At 43.8% G+C, this 24,574-nt stretch overlaps 1 protein-coding gene across 3 annotated transcripts in view; it reads left to right on the plus strand.

Annotated features, from left to right (window-relative positions):
* The first annotated feature begins 6,607 nt into the window (after positions 1 to 6,607).
* GOLM2 (golgi membrane protein 2) overlaps positions 6,608 to 24,574 on the plus strand; it is a 416,514-nt gene continuing 398,547 nt past the window's right edge. For 2 of the 3 annotated variants that reach the window (XM_078682960.1, XM_078682959.1), the window contains exon 1: positions 6,661 to 7,710. In XM_078682960.1, coding sequence (XP_078539086.1) covers positions 7,405 to 7,710 — 306 coding nt within the window. In that variant the 5' untranslated portion in view covers positions 6,661 to 7,404. Of the gene's footprint in view, positions 7,711 to 24,574 lie in introns of all 3 variants that reach the window. The other variant, XM_078682961.1, reaches the window with a different exon arrangement.

Below are 24,574 nucleotides of genomic sequence, written 5' to 3' on the forward strand. Positions count from 1 at the left end.
TCAGTTCAAGCGGAAGGGAATTCCAGAGTCTGGCAGCAATGACACCAAAACCTCTGCCACCGGTTCTGGACAGTCTGAAACGGGGCGAGATTAGGAGGCGGAGGTCATTGGATCTCAGGGATCTGGTGGAGCGGGATATCGAGACCCGATTTTGCAGGTAAGTAGGACCGAGGTTGTTGACGGCTCGATAGGTAAGAGTGAGGACCTTAAACTGGATGCGGCTGGCCACAGGGAGCCAGTGGAGTTTCCTCCGGTATGCAGAGACAGATTGACGGTACGGGATATTACCGATCAGTCTGGCTGCAGCATTCTGGACGATCTGCAGCCGACCAATCAGGTACTGGGGGGCCCCTGCATAAAGGCTATTGGCATAGTCCAGGTGGGACGTAATAAGGGCCTGGGTAACTGTGCGGCGGGAATCCATGGGGAGGTACGGAAGGATCTTCTTTATCATGCGAAGTTTCATGAAGCATGCGGAAGTAACTTTGTTGATCTGAATTTTACAAGACAAAGAGTCATCAAATTGGAAGCCAAGGTTCCGAGCCGAGTGAACCGGGGATGGGGCAGGATCAAGAGCCGTAGGCCACCACCAAAAAGAGGGGATAGAGGTTTTCTGATTAAAGAACAGAACCTCTGTTTTGTCTGCGTTCAATCTAAGGTGGTTCGTAGTCATCCAGCCACTGATGTTAAGAAGGCATTGGCGGAAGTTGAGAAATGCAGAGTCAGAGTGGTCCCGAAAGGAAAACACCAGCTGTGTGTCGTCAGCGTAAGAGACCACCCTGACTCCGTAAGATTCCACCACGTCCGCCAAGGGGGCCAGATAGACGTTGAAGAACAGGGGGCTTAGGGCGGAGCCCTGTGGCACCCCACAAGACAGAGGTTTTTTCTCTGACTTAAAAGGGCGTAGCAGTACCCTTTGACTTCTGGATGAGAGGAAGGACTCGATCCAGCCGAGGGCAGTGCCACCGATGCCTATCTGCTTGAGACGATCCAGGAGGATAGGGTGCGAAACCGTGTCAAATGCCGCGGACAGGTCGAGGAGAACCAACATGGCCTCCTCGCCCCTGTCCACGCACTCCCGGATGGTCTCAGACACCTCCAGCAGGGCTGTCTCGGTACTGAATCCTGCTCTGAAACCGGATTGGGATCCATGAAGCAGAGAGTGGTCTTCTAGATAGTCCGTAAGTTGGAGCTGTACGGCTTTCTCCAGGACCTTGGCAGGTTTGGGAAGAAGGGAAATGGGGCGGTAGTTGGAGAAGACAGCGGGGTCTGCGTCTGCCTTTTTCAAAATGGGAATCACCAATGCCTCCTTCCAGGTGGTTGGGAAGAAGCCATGGTGAAGGGAGGCATTCCAGACGGAGAGGAAAGGGCAAGCCAGTGAGGGCGCCAATTCTCCCATGATTTTAGCGGGGATCGGATCGGAGGGGGCACCAGATTTACAGCCAATGAGTAGTCTGATAGCCTCGTCCTGGTTGAGTTTATTGAATGCAAGGAAGGATGGAGACTCAGGGGGACTGATAGGGGAAGATGGAGTGACAGACTCTGTGGGAAAGGAAACACAGAGTTTGTTAATTTTATCCAGAAAGAAATCTGAGAGTCCCTCGCAAAGAACCTGACAGGCGGTATTCTGGGGGGCCCTAGCCGGAGGGTTAATAAAGTCTTTGACGATGTTAAAGAGCGTTTTAGATGAATTTTTGGCTTTATTAATTTGAGCGGCAAAGTGGTCTTTCATCGCGCATTTTTTAAGTTTAAGAAATTGTTTTAGGGCCGTTCTGTAAAGGTGTTTCACTTCAGGGTCGTAATTAAGTCTCCACTTGCGTTCTAGAGCCTTACATCTGCTTTTCTCCTCCCGAAGGGGGGTGGAGAACCAGGGAGCCGAGGGTCGCGACCTGGTGGAGGAAATGGTTATCTGGGGGGCAATAGAATCAATTGCTTTGATGAGAGTAGAGTTCAACCTGGAGACATTTTCATCAATGTCCGGGGAGAGGTGCTCCGACTGATAGTGGAATAGTGGATCCAGGGTAGCGCAAGTGACCTTATGCCACTTTCTTCCCAGTTCCTTCCTATGGGCCATTGGGGCAGATTTACGTCCTATAGTGAAAGAAAATGGGACGAGGTAGTGATCGGTCCAGGTCAGAGGGAGAGGCTGAAGGACAGTGATGAGCGGAAAGTTGGCGAATATGAGGTCCAGGGTGTGACCAGCCACATGAGTGGGACCTACAACCAGTTGTTTAAGATTGAGGCTATCCATGGTGTCCACCAGGTTGGTAGCCTTGCCGCAGAGCGGGTTGTCAATGTGGAGGTTAAAATCGCCCAGGACAATGAAATTTTGATGTTTAACAGATAGATCGGCCAATAAGTGGACCAGGGCAGTGAGGGAGGGGGCGGTGACGGGGGGGGGACAGTAAACTAGAGTGCCAGCAAGGATTGCTGACGCGGAGTCGGAGATTGAGAAGTACATAGCTTCGATTGTACCTATTTCAGTAAGTTTAGTGAAAGTCAGCTGGAAAGAGGATTTGAATATGACAGCTAGACCACCACCAGACTTACCTCCGGCCCGATTCAGGCATTTGATGTCATAACCTGGGGGGGTAGCCAGATAAATATCCGGCGAGGAAGAGTCTGTGATCCAGGACTCAGTTAGGAAAAGAATATCCCATTCATCAGACGAGATGGACATCCAGATGTCATTGGCGTGACAGGGAAGGGAACGGCAATTGATCAGACCTGCTCGTAAGGTATACTGATTAGAGGGTGATGGCTGTGATAGACCTATGATTGACAGCCTCTGTGTAGTGTGAATGATGTAAAGTGCTGACACCCTGCACTGGTATGAGTGGTGCTATATAACTAATTAAATGCATTTGAGAGAGTGGTTATGGAGACTTGAGCAGCACTATTAAAGAGTGGTAGTGAGTAAATCCGTGGCGGAGCTGGATTGTTGAATAGAAAGGCTGTCTATCTGATTTATTCTCCTGCCTCCTTTATCCACCAACATACTCTCCCTCCACATTATCTCACTCTTCCAGGTTCTTTCTCATCTTTGCTTTCTCCTTTTTATCTGTTTCCATATTTCCCTTCCTCCTTCTGCCAAAAACTCTTGATGCCTTTCTCTTGTTCAGTTTTACAGTCTGATGGTTTAAATAATATACCGGTCTCTAACAAATATACCGGTCTCTAACAAAGAATACAGTTACGCCTCACCTGCAGACACCAACTTAAATTAAGCATCTTTAGCTTGCAGCCCACAAAGGAAATGCCAGAGTGGCTATTCTGGCCCTTTCTGCATTGTATATCCGTCCTGAAGAGCAGATACACCCTTTTCTCTCCTTTCTGCAAGACACAAGGATCCCAGCCTTCTCCCTTCCCTATGGAAGGGAGAAGGGGGAGTGGCAATCGGTCTCTCCGACTGCCAGGGAACCGCCCACCATTGTAATATGGCGGGCAGTGATGCAGTCAACAATGGCTGATTGTGGCCTTTTTGTGGACTGATTAAACAACTCGTCGTGGAACACATACTCAAGAATCTGCATCTGTTCTTCTTATGATACTGTTGGGGTGTTTTCAACTCTTATGGTTCGCCTTCTGCGGAACCTTTAAATGTTTCCTTGGGTGCGAGAGCAATGCTGTTTTTAATGGCGGTGGGACTGTCAACGACACGTTGATGTGGCAATCCCACCACCATTATAATCACCCCCTAAGTTTCATGTGTATGCAAATCCAACATTACCAACCCCTGGTAAGTAGCACTACTAGTGCTGAAAAAGTCCAATGGAGGTACCAATGGGCGAGGTGGACTGGCCTCAAGGGTCTTGTGACCTCAGTGACAGAGTCACTGTCGCTCTAGTGTGTGCTTCTTCGTATGCCTGCCCGCAAGACTGGGGGTGAACTGCATGAATTGTGGTGGACAGGCCTTCAAGGTTAACTCACACTTGCCACCGTTAGGATCCACCTGCTGGTGCTAAGACACCAGGGCTTCTAAGGTCTTTCGGGCCTTCTAAGGTGTAGCATCGGAATGAGCTCAGTCAGGAGTGTGGTCTGGTGGACTGGTCATGAAGGCTGAAAATGGTGCTCCAGTTCCAAATTTGGCAGCTCTGGCCAGAGTGCCACATCCTCTCCCACACTGAACACCATACTGCCCCACTGGGAGAAACCGGCACTGCCTTCAGCTACAACCCAACTGTGCTGAGACTCAATTCAAATTATGCATTGGACAAGAGTAAAATGTTGCCTGAAAAAAAGTAAAAACACCCTGTAAAAAGCAAACACTGTATGCAAGGATGAGCAACGCATGTGAAATGTAAGCAGGAACAACATGGTTACCTTAACGGTTTTAAACTCATTATTCAGAAATCAGTAAGTGATTTTACCTGAAAAGTTCAGGACATGACTACAGGACCAGGAAGGGACCCGTTTCAATGTCCATTGCTTATATCCTTACAAAATGTAAGCAGTTTGGTTTAAAAAAGACCAAATCCCTCAACACAGGGCTGTGGTACACATTTTATAGGCTAAAATAATTAAAACAGTTGAAAATGATCATATTAAACGTTTTCCACTCCACCCCTCAACCAGGTATTGCAGTCCCTTTATGAATTGTGCACTTCCCCACCCTGGGAAAACAATGTTGTTCAAAGAAAGAACATAAAAAGAAAGTAGCACTTCACTGGAAAACTCTGTTAAGCAGCGATAAGGTGCATGGGTGTAAATAACAACCTGGCCTGTCTTCTGACCACTCTGTATTGCTTTATTTGGTTAATTATTTTTCTTATTTTGATACTTTTTTCTCTCTGTCCCGAGGGTGTACTTTGGAATAGAACCCTGCCAGAAAATTAGGACATTTCCAGCCACAGTGTTCTGCTCGTTTTTGGATCAATTTCACGGGGGGACACATAAAGAAAAGGAGAGGCAAGAAAGAGTATGTAACAGCTGTCTTTTGAAATCAGCACTTAAGGATAAGTGAGACAAAGACAGAAAGAGATGGATAAATAGAGAGAGAGAGGGGATGAGGGCAGCTGCCAGAGGCAGAGCAGAAGAAATGGACACTGTCCTTGCCTTCTCTAGGCATGGCGGAAAAGAGACAAGTTTTTTTTCCTTCTCTGCCCGTCCCAGACTGGCCAAGCCTTACTGCAGAATAATAAAGGGAAGAGGGCGGGTGGCCTCTTTGACTGCCGGCAGGTGAGGTCACAGGTCAAGTACAGGGCCATTAGGTAGTGCATTCGCGCGCTAATGGCCCTGCGAATAACAGATGGGAAAGGGGAAATTCATGTGACCCCTCGTCCCCCCCACCCTTGTCCCCCGTGTACCCCCCACTCAAAAATCTGGGGGGGGGGGAATATCCCCCGCACTTCCTACGCCCATGGGCATGACTACTCTAGACCACAGTACTGCAATAACTACCCAAAGGTGTAGCAAAAAAGAAAAAAAAAGTTGCTAATAGGACAAAGCAACACCAGGGTGACTGTGTTTGCATGCAGCCCTGTACAAACCAACCATTCTGATTCCGGCTGGAGACTACCAATTTCATGGCTAGTCTTCCACCTCCCGACTTCTGCATGCAAAAATCTGATTTCATCCAGGGGCTTCAGCTGACAGGGACTGGTCTTGTGACTCGAAGCATGCACTGCCAATAACCTGCTCCAGCAGGCCAGCGCATAACATATTTATCACACTTTCTCTGTCTGTGTTGTGTAGGAATGTTTCCCATGTTATGCCTTTTCCTTTCCTTCACCTTCCTTCTATTTCCGCCTTCCCTTGCTTTACCTCATCCGTTTCCCTTTTGAGGTATCGCTACCTTTTACTTATTACAAAGAGGGAGGATGTGTTATGTAGCACTTTGTTGTAGTTAATTCCTGCCTCCTCCTATCACTACAGTCTGCCATAGCGCTTTCTATGTGCACCTCATAGGTAAGAAAAAAAAAGTATATTTTCATTTCTAATATCCGATCCTGCAGCAGCACACTTGCAAGTCCCACACAAGCCAATAACCCGACTCAAGCCTCAATACGAGTCAATGGGGGCAATACATTCTCCTGATTAATTTTTTGAAATCTCAGACTTCTCTCTTCTAAAATGTTCGTATGTATGCCTGAGGTTGATGATGACAGTTATCTTAAGTGTCACATGCACAGGTCGCTTATAAGAGGAAAATAAAATAAGTACTTTAGCTTGGCAGTAAAGAAACGGAGAAGGATAATCCAAGCCGCAATGAAAGAAAGAAGTATATTCCGAGGCTCTAGTCCTGACACAGAATCGTGCTTCTCTTCTCGCTATTGTTTCCATGGCGAAGAACAAACTGACAGATGACTTCCGTTTTATGTCCGTCCTCTATGTCTTTTCTTAAGGAAACAGCACATTGAAAGCCACAAACAAACGCGTTTATTTTGTAGTTCTTCTTCTATTCACGGACCTGTGAGTTGCTCGAGGACACTGACAAACGGCTTGTGTCGTTGGACTCTCCTTTTCATAAAACAATCGCTTTCTCTCAGAATGCGGAACAGCAGTGCGCAGACGCTAACCGACCACGTCCCTTTATTGACCGCTTCACGGAAGCTTTGCTGAGCACCATTCAAGTCCCGCCTCTTTCTCAGTCGATGCACCAATCACCGGCTACACGGGCTGTGGGCCCTGGATAGCATTGGCTGGATGCGAAGGCCATGCACAACTGCTCTGGGGTTGCTGTTGATGGATGTCTGTGGAGACGGAGCTGGATAGGGAACACGAGTGGGGTAGCCGTGCTTGGATAAGGGATAACGGTCTGTGGAAAGGCGCTTAGGGTAGCGGACAGAGAGCTCAGGAATATGACCATTTGGAGGTCACGTCTCCCAGACGCACGTATCGGCCAACTGGTTCCCCTCCCCACTACCATTGTCTGAATTTCCCTTATGACCCAAGGCACTTGACTTCCCTGTTATCACCTGTCGCCAACTGCTTTCTCTTTGCATCAGTGTAGTCTCCTCTTCATGGCATGGTAATGCCCTGGCATTCGCAGCCTATCCAAACCCACAACGCTTGACTGGCTACTCAGTGGACAACCCCCCCCCCCCCCCCTCCTATTCTTCCTCGTGGGTGCCCCAGTCCACCTTTATTATCCTCGGCCCCCTGAGATCCTGCCTAGTTTCCTGACTGGTCCATGCCCCCTTCCTCTCAATAGTGACCTGTCAGTTCCGTACCCCAACCAACGTCCTGGCTAGGGAGAGAGTGCCCTTTTCTCTACCCCCAAAACTATAGCTTCTTCAACTGGGACTAGGTGGTAAGTGCTCTGTACTCTAGTCACCTGTACTGTAATGTACAGTGTGTGTCACTGCCCCCAACATTTTTCCCTTCGAAGTGCAGACTGACCAGTATTACCTCCTACTGTTTAGTAACCCCCTGTCCTCTTCCTCGTTGCCCCTCCCTAGCCTGATGGCAGGCTTTGGAGCTCCTCGCCGTGGTCCTCGCCTTCCGCAATCGGTGGTGCTTGTGCTGCTGGCAGTACTGGGTCTGTTGGCCTTCAATTACTGGTCTGTGCGGGGACGACAGGCAGAGCTGGCCTCTGAGCTGGGAGCGCTGCAGGCTCAGGCTGAGCGCACGGAGGTGGCTCGACTGCGCCTGGAGCGGAGGAACTCCGAGCTGGTCTTGCTGGTTGAGGAGCACCGGGCCGAAGCACGAAGAGAGCGCGAGCAGCGTGGTGGCGTGGAGCAGCGACTTTGGGGGAGCCAGGACAGACAGGTGAGTGGTCTGTTGTTGTGTTTATTCTTTGTTGTCCTCGCGACCTTCCTCGCGCTGTTCCTTTGCCGCGTGCCCTCGCCCAAGGTACTATGACTTTTCTCCGTTCTACTATAGAACCTTGGGCGAGGGTGGCAGTTTGAGGACTATTGCTGTCACTACCAGACGCCTATCGGTGTCAGGGCTTTACTCTGAATAAAAGCTACTTCACTTACCTTCATCTGTGTTGTAGTCTTAACACCTGTATACGCCGCTGTTCAACATAATTCCCACTCACCCACTTTTTTTCAATTCTACTTTATCTATGCCCTTCACTACAGTTGTAATGTACGCAGTGTCCAGACACATACTATAATTCTTTAACATTGAGCAACGCCTTACTATGGGTTTTGGTCTCTCTCTCTCTCTCTCTCTATTATTTCTGTACTGTGTTCTCAGGAATGTTTTTGGGCTTTAAGCTCTCTTCCCTAGTCACCCTTTTATATACCTCTCTGGTCTTCTATTAAAGCCATGGCTTTCCCAAAGTGAATCAAACACAGAAATCACATTGTCTCATTTACTGTATGAGTGTACCTTCCCATTGTCATTGCCTCATTAGACATTTTCTCTTCCCTCTCCTAGATTTGAATGTTCTGGTAAACCATTAATGCATTAAAGCAACACCAGTTTAATTTTACATTCACTCAGTAGCAGTGGTTTCTACTTAACTTGATCTTGTTCACGTCCTAGGCCTAATTATCAAGCAAGATTTACAAATAAACTCAAGATTTATCGTTTCAATTAATTGGCTTTTTCTCCACCTTCGTTAAACTGTTTACCGCTCCACTGTTTTGTCCATCCATTTTGGCAATCCTTCACTGTCTCCATCCCTTACGTCTTTACATGCTTGAATCCATTTTTAGGTCGAGCCTGTCAATGCGCTTGCGAGACATATTGAGGCTTAACCATCGCCGGCGATTGCATGCAGTGCCCCTGAAAAAAGCGCGTGCACTTCAAAGCCATCAGCCTCCCTCCCACAGGCATCTGAAGCTGTGCGCTCTGCCTCAGGCATTTCTCCTCCCCTAATTATTCAAGGCTGGCCGGCCGTACTTTCACGGCCGCCAGGCCGTGTCTCGCGTTTCTCCTCCCCCCCCCTTACCCCCCTCCCCACAGCAATGCCAAGAGCTTGCTTGTTGTCATTCCTCCGAAGATGGCGCCCGGGCAGTAGCTTTTTCGGTGGTGCGTTCAGTTTTGATTTGCATTTGTGGTTGTTGCCTATTTTTCAGCAATCTACAACAATCGCCAGAATCTTAGCATCGCAACTGAAGTATACGCACCAAAGGTATGTTTTTTGTGCAGTGCGTTTACTTTTGGGTAATGTCTAACTACAAATGTTTGTTACTTTTTTGGGCTTTGGTTATATGTGCACGCTCAATGGAGGGACACGCACGCGGCATCGGGCTTATATAACTATTTTAAAACACATTCAGTAGCGCTAGTGCGTCAGTAGCTTTTTCGGGGGGGTGTTCAGTTTTGATTTGCATTTGTGGTTGTTGCCTATTTTTCAGCAATCTACAACAATCGCCAGAATCTTAGCATCGCAACTGAAGTATATGCACCAAAGGTATGTTTTTTGTGCAGTGAATTTACTTCTGGGTAATGTCTAACTACAAATGTTTGTTACTTTTTTGGGCTTTGGTTATATGTGCACGCTCAATGGAGGGACATGCACGCGGCATCGGGCTTATATAACTATTTTAAAACACATTCAGTAGCGGTAGTGCGTCGTTACACTGTAACTTTAATGTCTTTGCAGCGGCCGTTTTTGGAGCGCCTCACGTAATCTTACGAATTGTGTTCTTTGGGATGTACCATCATCGAAGTAGAGGGGGGGTATTTATGTAAGTGTAAGGACAAATGCTTCATAATGCGCTAGAAGTGCTACAAACTTGTTTTTTATTAAATACATTCAGTAGAGCTAATGCATTTGCAATCTTGCGGAAGTGCGCTTTAGTTATTTCCAGTAATGACAGGCTAAACCCTTTAGTTCCAACACGATTTGGTTTCATCCTGTCGAATCTTCTGCTTCCCTTCGGTGTTGCTGCGTGTTACTTGGGGTGTTTGTAATCCGAGTTGTTAAAAGAGGAAGACTGGTCTTTTCTGCACTAGGGAAAGTTTAGAAAGTTATTTTAATCATCAGCAGTGTTTACGTCAGCACTGAGAAGGCTAATGAGGGACTACAAACGGTATGTGTGCACTGTACATTTTTCTGTCTTCTACCAAGGGGACAGGCTCAATGTATACTCTCAGCCGGGGATCAGAGTAGAGTCGACAGCCATGCTGAACAGGTTTGGAACATAACAGTACGGACCTTAGCAGGGGCTTTGTCAGGAGAAAGTAGACCCCCTCACCCCAAGCAGTTGTGTTGGTTTCTTCTTCTCCCCTAACCCATCCTACTCATTCATTCCTGTCTGCTTGCTAGCTCTTTACCAGCATTACTTTCTGGGACGCAGCACCTGCTGCAACGGATCTCTTCCTAGTCTCTTTACCAGCATGGCCGCTAAGCTATACATAGAGCCTGCTTCTTTCCATTCCCCACTCCTGCATCCCTCTCCTTGCACAGACTCCAGTTTCCATAAACACTCGTCCGCTTCCTTAAAACGATTTTAAGGTGAACAGCAGCAGACTGTGATCCTGCGGTGCAGGAAGAGAACAGTACTGTAGGTGTGTGCTGGGATGAACCAACTGAGGTCCCAGGGAAGTGGCGCACATGACTAATGTATCGCATTGCCCACTATGTTTAAAGTAATAATCTGCCTTGGCTATTTGTGCTCCTGTAATTTAAGTTTGTTGGAATCCAACCTTTTCTTCATTCATTTACTCTTTCACTCATCCATAAACGTTTTCAATCTGTCTATCCACTCTCTAATCACTACTACTCTAGTACTCACTCTCTACTACTCTAGTACTCACTCTATTACTCACCCTCTACTATTCACCCTCTACTACAATACTACTCACTCTCTACTACTCACTCTACTACTCTCTACTCTACTACTCTCTCAACTATGCTCTACTCACTCTGTACTACTCTCTACTATCCACTACTCACTCTCTACTACTCACCCTCTACTACTCTACTCATCACTCTCTACTAACTTTGTACTACTCTAATACTCTCTACTACTCACTCTACTACTCTACCTCTCACTACCTCTACGTGCACACATATGCACATATATATATATATGTGTATGCATTTATATATGTGTATGTGCCATCACTATGCGCTACCACAGCATCACTGAACGCCACAGCATCACTCGTCGCCACCACAACATCACTTCGCACCATCACAACATCACTTCGCACCATCACAGCATCAATCTGTGCAACCATTCAACAACAACTGGTTCAAATATGTTCTCTCAATGTTTCAAGCTTTATTACAAATGTCACAAATAAATGAATACGTCCTGGCTTACACCATCTGCAGTACATAAATATCCGGTATGGTTTTTTGTCATGCCATCAGTAGGCAGTTTGTGACAGTGATTGTAAGTTTGTTTAGAGGTGGCATCAGATCAATGTATGAGATCTTGGCAGTGGCTCTATGATGTAAAGCTGTTACCAAATTGATAGGTCACTATAAGTATTACTTTCTACTCAGAGGAGCAGATGCTTTGTAACCTATTTTCAGTTGCCTCTGCAAACCAGTTGCTGCAGGATCGAACCCCAGCCTCCCTCCCTTTCTAGTGATTACTGGACCACTAAAATCTTGAGACGTGCGGTGTCCCATTAAAATGAGAAACATCATATATATGTTTTGTTTGAACATTTTTATTCTCTCAAAAAGTCACATTTTCTCATATTTATTTTTTGCAGTAACATTCTACAGAAATTTATAATATACATTTGTCATAGCAATCTGGATGTATTAGTAGGTAGTAATTGCTGTTTTAATGTGTATACATTTATATTTCCTTACCATGTGTGGTCCCATTTACTCAGCTTATGGCACCATCCACCTTAATACTGTAGTTTTTGTTAAACATGATCTAACCTGATGGAATTGCACATTTCTAGGAATAAGATTGCATGTTTTCTCCTCTCCCACTTTCAACCTTGATTTGGTTAATTCATACCTTGTAGATTTCATTGGTGTGCAACATTCAGTAGACGTTCAAATCGGAGATCCTTAACCAAACTAGTAATCTGAAGAATCAGCATGGGTGCAGTTTGGTTAATCAATGTGTTTCTGATGTGCAATATATACATTTTGGTCTTTATTACAATTCTTAATTTCAGTTAAATTTTACAGTATGACATCTTGTTTTTTGGATATATCCTCGAGAAATCAGCAAGATTAACTGCATTCCATTTAAAATTTGAGCTCCAAATAGAAGGCTTCTTCTGTTTGTTTTTTAGGTTGTAATATCTATTAAACTTTTTTGAAGAAACGTAATTTAGCTCTGATCAGTTATTTTATAGTTTGAGCCTGGGCAGCGCTTGCGATGCTCTGCGAGGCATATTGTATCCAGAATATGGGCTTAAAGCACACCCATTGGTTCTTTGTTGTGCCATTTAGAAATCCTGCCTTTTCATTGGTGCATTGCATGTTGTTGGACCTAATTTAGGGGCTTCGTTCCCGCCAGGGGACATCACTAATTGTTCGTTCTGTTTGGCTTTTCAACTTGATCGTGCTTCCTCCTGGTAGTCTATCCCAGCGTGATTCATACAGCGTATTGGTGCACTGTCCCTCGTTTATTGTTGCTTTGCCTGGTCACTTCTCGTAGTGGCATGGAAGCGCTCCTGTTCACACCCTCGGGAGCTTATGTTGGAGCCACAATACCAATGCAGTTCCATTCTATTGTGCCAATTATTTTTCTTATAGGCATTTTTCGTTCTGTACATTTTGCCACTTGGAAGCTCTCCTAGTAATGAATAAATCTGTGCTTTCAACGCACAGTGTAAAAAGTTTCTCAAAACGGGCGGGTGCCGTGCTTTTCAGCATGGCGTACCAAACTCATTGGGGATGTTGATATCAAGATTGCAGGGTGCAGTACCTTATGTGGCCGAAATGGGTCCCAAGGAACACCAAGTGATAGCCTGTGATACTGCACCCTTTCCCTGCTTCGTGCACATTAGACCAGTAAAAGTTTTTTTTTTCTTTTTTCAACCAGTATATCACTTTTGTGTTTTATTGGTGCTCCTCGGTCCATCCCGAACCCGAATTCCATTTATTTATTTATTTCTGAGAGTCTGGCAGCTGTAAAATGGTAACGTGTTTCTAGCTTCATTTTTATGTGCTCCATGCATTTTATTTTTTATGTTTAGTTTACTGGTTTGATCTGGCCATCTCAAGACAACTACCATGTGCACATACGTGTTGCACCGTGCCGGCAGTACCAATATAAATAAACCGTGCCAAAGCCAATAGGTAAAGTGTTATTCTTTTTCTTTCAGAATTCTTGTTGGGTTTTTGACTTTTTCTACTTTTGACTTCCATCAAAAATATACAGTGGCTTGGCTGGAGAATTTTTGGGACTGTCTTCTGTCAAAAGTTGTGGCGTGTTAGTACACCAGTGATTAGTTATTTAAAATCTACTTCCTTAATCATAATAGGCTTTTAAGGTGTTTCTCTCATTTCTATGAGACTTCACTATGCCCTTTTCGGGTCTTCAAGTACTACGGGCATGTTGTCCCAAAACAATTCCTCGTGAGTCCAGTATTTTGGAAACGACTGGTTAGGGCTGTTGCCATTCTAAGGCGGACTGTCCTTTTGTAAGGAAACCGTTACTTGGATAAGTAGATCTTCTGTTTTATTTTGATTGTTTGAAATAGAACTATTCCTTGAATGTTTTTAATGTAAAATCCAACTTTTAACAAGGATTGATTTTTTTATAATTTGTTACATTGTATAATGGATTTGTTTTTTTATAAAAAGGCAATCTTTTCATGACTTTCTTAGTGGAGGTTATTTAGTGATCTCTACTTGTAAGTGGCGGCCCAGTTGCCGTATGCCTGCATCAATACTCTGGGATTTCACCTAGCATTTTCCCTTTCTGTGCTGGTAACAGTGTTTGATTATGTGAAAGTGTGCCTTTAATGTCTGTGCAACACAGTCCTCTCTTGCTGAGCTTAAAAGCAGTTGGCAGTATGTTTAGTTTGCTAGAAGTTTAGAATCCGGTTTCTTTGTTTTTAGTTCCTTTCAAAGGGTGTGTATTGGAGTACAAAGTCAAGAAAGGGCGTGTCTGTGTAAGAAAGTATATCACAAAACGGGGGGCGTGTCACCTTCAACATACTGGCAAAGAATTGTGCGTGTTTCTCAAGGGCTACATAAACTGGTGGGTTATCTGCGGTCATTATTAGTGTTTTGCAATTTCCAAAATTCTTATTTTTTTAAATTTAAGTAGTATTGCTGATTGGAACTAAGCTGTCTGTTGTAGGATAGACAGCTGGATAGGCCATTGTGAAGACAATCCAAAAAGGCATTGTTTATAGCTTTTTGGCACAGGAATAGTCCCTGGTACAGGAGTAAGTCCTGGCACAGCTTTGTTTCAAGCGTTTTTTAAAATTGAGACGTATTGCATAGATGTCAAACCTTTTTCCATGTATTGATATTTAACTATGATTATAATCCTTATCAGCTGTTTTCCTAATTTTAGTTCATAAAATGTGTACCGCGGCTCTGTGTTCAGGGATGTGGTCTTTTTAAACCATACTGATTACGTCTCGCAAGGATATAAACAATGGATATTAAAACGGGTCCTTTACGGGCCTTGTAGTCCTGTCCTTACCTTTTCAGGCAAAAACACTCATTGATTTCTGACTAATAAGTATAAAAGTGTATCGTAACCATGCTGTTCCTGCTTACATTTCCCATGCTCTACTTAATCTTGCATTCTCTATCAGTGTTTTTTCTTTTTTCCAGTATGTTGTTACTTTTTTTTTCAGCCAGCATATTACTCTTGTCTCCCCTTCCTCATAACCTATTTCTCATTTTCTAGTTCTCCAGCACTGCAAGGTCATATGAATGGCAATAGCGTTATGCAAATATCATCACTCCACTGCATACAAAAAACAAAAGTAAAAAGCATTGTCATTTTCAGCACCAACAGCTCTAACTTTCACAAAATTGAGACGGATTGCATTGCAAAATCTTGTTCTAACTTTCCAGCCAGGTTTGATGTAATAGATTTCTTGTATAGTAACTCGCAGCTGCCAAATTGTTTTAGTTGAAACATTCTTTGCAAGGGTTCACCCTTAATATATATTTTAAAAATAATGGATCGTAGTGTGAATCACTTGATTACATGCAATCCTGCCCTCATTCAGCTGTTTAGACTACAAATTGCTACAGTACATCAAATAATTTCTTAATAGATGTAAATGGGCTGGGGATGGGGTCGAGAGTTAATTTACTACCAAGCATGTAATACTAATTTATGTTTTGTGGCATTTTAATATGAATGCCACGAGCGGCATGACTGTTTAAAATATCTGTTTCTCTTCTAAATGATGATATGGTGTAGCAACGATCTTTAAATCCCAGGTGAGCTGCCAATATCTAAAAAAAGAAAATCTTTAAAATTACAAAACATACCTTTTTTTTACCTATTAAGGTCGTTTTTTAGGTATCGCTTACGTAGTGCGCAAGCCCTACTTTGGAGTGACATTTTGAAATCACTCCGTACTTTTTGGGAAACTCGTGCATGTACTGCACTGTTTCCAATGAGCTCTCGTGCATGTACGGCGTTTACCTTGCGGGAGCGAGCAACGGCGCCATTTTTTGCAATTATTGCGCCCACCGCTGCTCGCTCCCTTAAGGCAAACGCTGCACGTCACTTTAACTTTCGTGGCCGTGCTTGGCTTTCAGCGATTGTTTATTTTGACATCTCCTTTGTCACCGGCGCCCCCGTGCATGTCTTATATCTCATGCAGCTGTTCTTTACCCTCCATGTATCTCCTATAGGCACGTGCTTCCCCTGGCCGCCCAGGTGTGTCTCACAGATAATCCCCCCCCCCCTCGTGCGGGGAGACAGCCCTGGGGCTCTTAAGCGTGCGCTCGCCCGCTGCCCCCAGCTCGCTTCCTGGTTTACCCTGCCAGAGCATTCAAGCCCCAGCACGCACTGTGCGGCCCTCATGCCCCTGGTTAGCCCTTCTCTTCCTTATTCCTCGCCTTTTGGTCGTTTCGTTGTCTGTGCACGAGTAAGAGGCGCCCATGGTTTCACTCCGGCTTAGCAACGACTCCTGTGACACAGAGAGGCTGAGGTGAAGCGATTGTGCCGGAGAGCTGGGGCATTTCAAAACTTCCGGCTCCTTTGCAGTCTCGCTCAGCACCAGCAGGCATGTTTCCTTACGCCTGTCACTGGCTTCACCTTGTGATGTTTGCATTCCTTAATACTTACACTTCTGTGGAACTAGAGCGTAACGTGCATTGCTGAATTTGAAAACAACAGTAGGATTTCCTGGGTATTTTAGAAGCCAGAGTCCAGCACTGCCGGTTGAGTTTAAGGTCCTCCTAGTCTTTATTTCACCCCGTGCCTCTTTCTTTTGGTCTCTCCTTCCCACTCATGCAGGTTGTTCTATCCCTGACTTCTCCCTTTTTCACTGTTTGCCATCTTTCGCCTCCTTTCACTGCCGTTTGTCTGTCTTGCTCTTTGTCAAAGTCTGGTGTTGAAAAACAAGGTTCCAGTCCCTGAAATAAGCTGTGTATTTGTTGCTGCTCCCAGAATAGCACAAACCCTATTCTATTCATGGCATATTCATTAGATAGTGGCTAATCTGTTTAGGAGGTTGCCTACTGGTTCAATTGATATTGTATTTGCCTGTCAAAAGTATCATCTAAGCAAAAATAAAATGTAATAAACGATCAAACAAAAATTTCGATAGTGGCTAATACTTGAGCATTTGATCAATCTTGCCTATGCATTTTTTATGGTGCAAAAGAGCATCACTTGCCAATCCAAAACGCTTAAAAACCAAGCAGTGCGAGAGCTGACTGTTTTAGAAAGATAGATTGGCGCTGGAAATCCTTTTTGGGTAGCTGTGCGCCTTATACAAATAATTTAACATAAGATAGATTGATAGTATTTTCGAAGAAAAGCTGCTTTCCAGGGGTGGTACCCCTGAGCTGAGGCTGACCAGGATTGAGACCTCCATGTAGAGTGAGAGACTGACAGCAGAGTGAGAGACAGGCTGGTGCTAAAAGTTGCAGGTGCCTTCTGCAGTGTCTGTAGGAGTTCCAAAGTGGTTGGAAGATGGCTCAGAGAATGTATGCCAAACACACCTTCAAGATATAGGTGGTATTTTTATTCCAACTTGTTCCTTCTTGGATGGAGAACATTGTGTGACTCTCCTCAGAAATAGATGGCCTACTACAGAGATTGACTGATCTTGTAACTGGCCAGGGTCACTGCCATGTCACGAAATGCACTCAGTTTGCCTAAAAGGCTTGTGTACCCCCTGCCCTAGTGCTGCATGTAGAGTTACATAAATCCTTGTTTAAATGTCAGTAACTATTTGGGTAAAGTAGCTTCAACTCCTGTTTCACTGCCCAGCTTCCTACTGAGTGAGTGCCACTGCACAGCCTCTAAACCCTCCAGTATCCCTGCTTGTTACAGTACAGACATTGGAACTTCCTTGCATATAGTGAGGATTAATGGGTGAAGGTACACATCTTAACATGCACTAATACTCACAGAGGGATTAAATAGCACAAAAGCGCATCCTTGGGTGTGTGTGGCTGTTCACCAGTGACATGTGAAGTAACAGTAGATGTTGTAGCACACAGGATAAGATGCTGCATGGCTAAATACTTAAAAGGTCCCAAAGGCGAGACCTATTGTCTATGCCAATGCGTGTTATTCTTACTTGTGGTATCATGTAAGCAGAAAGATAGTATTAGCTCAATGAAAGTATCAAGCAGAAAGATAGTATTAGCTCAATGAAAGTATCCTGCATTTTCACCACATTTTAACATGCAGTCAGTAAAAGGGAAGACTAAGAAAAAGCATCAATCCAAAGACCAGAGAACTTCACATAAGCTTAGTTTGTAATATGCCTACCACAGTCTTTATTAATAGCATGGCCGGGGAAACATCAGTCTCGATTGTCAGTTCATGTATCATGTTTTCAGTTGTGTTAAAATCTCCTAATGTTGCTAAACACCAAACTTAATCAATCAATTTTAGGCACATAAAAACATCACTGAAATTTTGATTTGATGTCCGAACCATGTACCTGTTACACTTTCTTAGCCCCTTGTTTATGAAAGTTGAGCTGTCAATCAGGGAAACACCATGGTCACTTTCCAGAAAAGACAGTGAGTACAGTGCAAGTTAAGAAGGTTTGTGTCACTGATCTCTGCACAGTGCGTAGCCACAAAAAATGGACCAGGGCTTTGTTCAGTATAAGCATTTCAGTCATGCGTCTGGTCTGTCCCAGAAAGGTATTTTAACTTCTAATGTAGTTCTTATAATTCACCTTATGATGCTTTACAGACCCAAAAATGTGACTGTTTCAGTAAATGTACGATACAATTTTGGAATGTCATTATAATCTCTTTGAAAAAAACGAAACATTGTCAGATTAGGGCACCGAGGTTTTGAAAAGAAAATCGCATGATATGATGGCCATCTTTTGGTTTCAAATAAGTCCACTATAATTTGAAATAATTCGTGAGGCAAAATACAAAACCTATTCTATTCTTGCTCAGATAATGTGAAAAACCGTGTCCACAAATTACTGCTTTCAAGATTAAAATCTGTTTTTATTCTGCCCTCTTTCATTTCAGTGATGGGTAAACTCCTTGTTTGTCTGGTATTACCACTGTCTTTCCTGTAACTCTTTTCCATTGTTTTAGGAATAATTTATATATTTATTTTGAAAATGCAACTCACTAACCCTGACTGCGTAACCGTTGTAAGTTGTATTTTTCACCTATGTTTTATTGCACTCATCTTCCCAATACCCCAATCCATATCCTTTTGTTAGTCCTTGCTTAACCCATGCCCGTTCTTTCAGCCGCCCTCCTTCATCCTCCTTATACTTGTCTCTCCCATTATTGCCTTATTCTACCTACTGACTACCTCGTCGTCCTCCACTGCCACTTCTAAACCAGTCAAATTTCTCAAAAAGGACTGTTTCACTTTCGGCTACTCCTTTTTTTAGGGCTCGCTGCGAAAGTGCGCTCTCGCAGAGAGCACTATAGCTGTCGCCTCAGCCGAAAAACGAGGTGCGACAGGAGCAGGCCACGCGCACATTGAGACGCATGGCAGAGTCGGATTCCGACGCGCACCTTGGGATTGGGTTGCGCGTGTCGGAATCCGACTCTGCCATGCGCCTTATGTTTCTGTTTCGTTAGTTTAGTTTCGTCAGGGCTCTGGAGAGGGGGAGGAGGCGGGCTTACGGACTGCCCAGATAGGCAGTGTTTGCAGCGGGCGGCTGGCATTGTCCAGGGTGGGAGCGGCCCGGATGAGAAAAGGAGGAGCCCCACTGGCGTCAGCTGCAGTCTGAGCTCGACTGAGAACATGAAATGACTTTATTTATTTTTTATTTATGCGTTTTTATATAGTGCGGACTTTACCCGAAGGCGTCCGAGCGCTTCACAATAGGAACAGAAAAATTACAAATGAACAAATTACAAAAGCAGACGATAAGTTACATGAGGTAAAAATGACAATTGTGAGCAAACTTCAATTTGACACGAATGTGACTCCAGGAGGGTTATGAAGGGATGCCCGCTCTGACGTGTGCCTCTGTGTACACATGACCTGACGAACAATAGTGGCAGCCGGGCTGGAACAGGGCACGCTGGACACCTGCACAAAGAAAAAAGCAGCTGGTCCTTGCAATAAATCACCGAAGAAACACATGACCTGCAAACAAAACTATCCTGGAAGCTGAATAGTAAACAAACACAGGTTTATTTCCGAAGTCTGTCGGAATGTTAGGCGAATCATAAAAATGCAACCACTTAGAGCACCATATAAGCCACGTGACTTCCTCCAAATAGTTCCTGAGCCCAGCTGGACCCACTGATATTATTCGTGGTGTGAAACTCAGAGGCAATGATGGTGATCTTTCAGATGACGTTCAACATGATTACATTTCTCGTATCATACCTGCAGGTTCATAATATTTTTAGTCTATGTAGCAAGACGCTTATATTCCGAGAACAGGAATAGTGATATGGTGCTCATTACAGGGGTGCAGAAGGAGTGTATTTTGGTTCATCACATCTGTGAAACCGCTGTCTGTAAGAACCAGGATGAGTGACGAAGCAAGCCGACCTCTGAGTGACGGAAGATAACCTCAGAAGGAAGGGCTTGCTCTTTAGCTGCAGTAATGGTATAGTCGGTATTGGATGCAGTAATAATTTCTATTGGTGCAGACAGGATGGTTAGTGTTCCTAAACAGCGAGTAGAGGAGAAGCGATCACCTGCAGTGCCTACTGCCCCATTCTCTTACCATACACAAAAGAGAAGAGGCCTGTCTCTTCTCTCAGAGTAGAAAAAATGTCCACTCCACAGGGACATCTGATATTGGACTGCGGCACTGCAGTCCTGAAACTCTGTGCCTGGCGATACTGCAACCTTCCATTGAAATCCAATTCGAGTGTACATATAAACGTGGTATCTCTTCCCTCACTTCACACCCTAGGGCAGTGCTCTCCTAAACTAATGGTGATTACATTCTCAGGCAAGGTTGCTCAGCTCTTGTTTATCTGCTATGTGTATGGAGATGCCAGCATTACCGCATGTGCTAGTATAAGCTTAAATTTTGGTCCAAGTAGAATTTGTGCCTTCATAGGGTATAATTGAGAAAGTGAGAGAGAGCTGGCTCAGGTCAGGAGACAATAGGTATAGAGGCACTCAGGGCAGTGCATTAAAATTCAGGGTGCTAATACTTGCTTACTGTGAAGACAGGGAAATCCACAGATATTCATACATATCTTTTTCATGGCTCGAAAAACCGATTGGTAAGAAGGGTGGCCATGCGCTGGGAGCAAAGGAAGACAAACAGGTGTTGAAATGAGAGAAAGTTGCAAATAAAATCTAGGGACAGTGAAGGGGCTCTCTGTGCATGCCAAGTTACGCTCTTGGGGTTGTAGTGGTGGATAGAAATGAACTACCTCTCATACCCCTATAACCAGGCGGGCAACTAGAACCCAATTTCGGGGGGGGGGGGGGGGCTGACAAATATTTCGGGGGGGGGGGGGCTACTTCTTCCAACCACAGACAGAGTGACTGAAAGAAGGGGTGAAAACACAAGAAACGCTAATTTACAAGTAAATGGTCTTTGAAAGACCTGTTAAGTACTCAGGTGCGGCTATAATCAGATGGTCGCCAGCCCGCGAAGCTGTGTCTGCCCGGGCTGACAAACACGATGGGGGGGGGCTGAAGCCCGGTGAGCCCAATGGGTGTTGCGCGCCTGCCTATAACTAATTCTGGGCTTAGTGTGCTTGGTTACCTTTGAACAAAGAACCCCGACAACTCACACATTTGTTAACCGTAGCATTATTTCATGGCTCAGAGAAAGTGACTCTACTTTTTATCAAAATATTTATTAACAGTCAACATCGGAATAGATGTAAATATATTTCATACAAATATTTTCAATTAGGAAAACAATACTTCACTGATCGCTATTGGACATTAATATAAAGATTACAATGAGTATACAACATACATCAATCACACCATCAGTAATATCATTATATTCAGCTATACATACTCATTTTTCACACAGAATCTTGTGATACCTAACAGAGTATTGATAAGGTTGGTTCTTTTAAATACCAACGACATTAGTTGTATATTCTCATTCAGTATTTATTTATTAACACGAGTTTCAGTAGCACAATATTTCTTTTCTGTGTGTATACAATCGTCTGAGTTTCAGTTGTAACTCATGGGTGCTCTATCCCTGTGGCTTATGTTCTTAATCTTTCTATTTCATTATATATAATATAATGTGTTTGCAGGATACCTACATGACTTACAGTTGGTGGTAGCTTTCCAGATGAAGGCGCTGTGTTGCCTAAACACTTATAGACACATTTACTCATAAAAATTCAATTCTGGATTGTGTATGATGAGTTGGGTAATAGAATGTATATTCTCGTAAGGTGGGATTACAGAGACGCAATGAGTCAACCAAGGACTGCTGAGCAATCGCAGAACAAAAATATTTATGCATTTTGTTAGGTATATATTTAACAATGAAATTCCAGTCTAAAATAGTCAGTACTCAAAGTTAAAAGTGACTGAGTAATATCATTCCAGAAGGAGTTTGTAACTATTGTAGGCCCATATACATTGAAAATCATAAGAGGAATTATATTAATCAAAGTTATATTACAATCCATCTATCTTCAGTATCATGTGATTGTGATTAAAAACCTGTATTTTTAAATGTTTCTCAATTAGAATAATCATACAATTCTTTTTAATGTAAGGCCGGGGATACAACAACCTGTTGTGAGAAATTAGGTTGTTGGTTTCAGTGGGGTGTTAGCCCCTGCTCAAACAACTGCCACAATTCCTGTCAGAGTGAACCATAAAAGTTACTAAATTAATCTGTGCTTAACCCTCTGATAGATTGGCACACAAGCAGGCAGGCTTAACTTAGAAGCAACATGTAAAGTATTTATTCAGCACACAAACGATATTAAAATGAAAACACAACACAAGAAAAACTCCATACCAGTGTAGAACAAGCATTTACAATGCAATAGGTCTCGCAATTATTAAAGTTTGATCTATTGGCATTGTAAAAAGCAATGCCTTTTATTCATTTGTTTGTAAAACCTGAAATCGGTGCATAAACACGCACTTTGAACGTATAGTGCTTGCTTACGACGAGCAAGGCTGGTAGTAAAAGAGACTGCCAGCCTTGCTTCTCATAAGCATAGACTGTAAGTACAAAGCGCTTGATTACGCACCGATGCAAATGAATAAAAGGCATTGTCATTTACAATGCCAATAGCTCAAACTTTAATGATGCGAGACCTATTGCATTATAAATGCTTGTTTTTCTTTTCATTTTTGTCTATCATACTTCTAATTACACCACCGTTTTGCCCCGCGTCACTAGCCACCATCACTTGTGCATCTTTATCAGTGCAATCAGCAAAAATTACCTCTGCATTCATGACTTGATCTCCAATGTTTTCAGTCATTCTTTTTGCCGCTAAAACCTGGCTAGAATATGAGTCAGCCCCAAACTTCAGGAGATGGCTACCAAATCCTGACACAAATCACACCTTTAAGAAAACCAGAGGAGACTGTAGCCTTCAAGAACTTCTTACCAACCACCATATTTCAAGATGTTTCTGATGCAGAATGTAAATCATTGGTCAAACACAGCTCACCTTGTAATGCTCCTTTTTTACTGATCCAAAAAAAGCCACTGAATTACCCCACCTTTTTTAGTGACATCCTCACAGCTGTGCTGACATAATCAATGAAGTATTGACATAATCTTTAATCTCAAGAGCCTCTTCATTGTGGGATTATCTCAATATTTATTTCAGTAAAACAGTTCTGCCTCAAACCAGATCCCTTCATTTGAATATGTAAGTCCTTAACCTCCTTCAGCTCGTCTCTAGTCCTGCTGATGTGACCCTCAACTCAGTGTTTGTGCTGCTTGGACAAATTCCAGTAATAACATGTAAAATCATGCATCATCTGGAACTACCACAGCATCATCTGCTTCGACTTGAAGCATTGCTCCTTTTGCACAATTACCAATAACCAACCAGGGCCATTGCAGGCCATGAAAGAAACTTAACTAAAGCAGTCTCCAGTCATCCATGGTGGGGCGTGATCAAAGATTCCCATAAATGAAGTACAGCAGAGCAGTTCTTTATTTGGCTCTCTGAAGTCAGACTGATTGATCCTCTCTTAAGTCCTTGTCATTTACGCAGCACCAATGCAAGCTTGACTGTGTGGCTTAGACATATAGACTTTGAATACAGAAACAGATTTTATGAAAGAAAATAGAAAAAAATAACAACCCCAGCATGGAAGTCAATAATTTACAAAAATGCCATCAAGAAGGCAAAACGACTCCACTACTCTGTTTAATCTTCTAAGCAGCATGCACACCTGTAGAACTTCACTTTACATAATTCACTGTCTGTCTTTGCCATCCCCAAATCTCAAAACATCAGTAGTACACTAGCAAACCACTACACCTCCAAAGCTTAAAACCAAGGAAATGAACTAAAGAGGAGGCTGGTGGTGGAACTTCCAATTCAGGCCTCACCCATCTGCTCTCAATCAAACAACCAGTGTTTTTTTCCTCTATGGTATTTTCTGCCATCAATTTCAAGGAGTTCATCAACTCTAGCTAGCAACAGTGCAGCTTCTTAGCGGACATGCACCCATCACAGATATTCAAGAACATAGTCACCACCTCTGCTACTTTCTCACCTAGTGCCACCATCAACACAGCCCTAGTGTTCAGATAGCATCTGAACATCTCAAGGTTACTTATAGGAAGCTTATTCCAAAGAAGCACAGCATTTATCCAAGATGCCCTCCAGCTTATGACTGGTCTCCAATGGCTTGTTCTAGGCAAACTCATCACAAGATCAGCTTCAGCATTATATCTGATTTGTTGGACGAAAACAACCTTGTCTCAGCTATCAAACAGGATGAATTCTGCCTTCCTTGCCATTTTGATTGATCTCAAGGCTACACGTAGGAAAAGCTGAGTCACCTCTATTCTTATAGGACCTCTCACTATGTCACTCAGTCATTATGACTTTGTGACATGGGGATTTAAGTAACCATCCTTGACTGGATTCCCACAATCCTCTCTGAAAGATACCACATTGTCTTGCTTTTGTCATTCTTATTGGACCTCTCACTATGTC

Source organism: Lissotriton helveticus, chromosome 3_1 (genome assembly GCF_964261635.1).
Source record: "Lissotriton helveticus chromosome 3_1, aLisHel1.1, whole genome shotgun sequence".
Taxonomy (NCBI): Eukaryota; Metazoa; Chordata; class Amphibia; order Caudata; family Salamandridae; genus Lissotriton; species Lissotriton helveticus.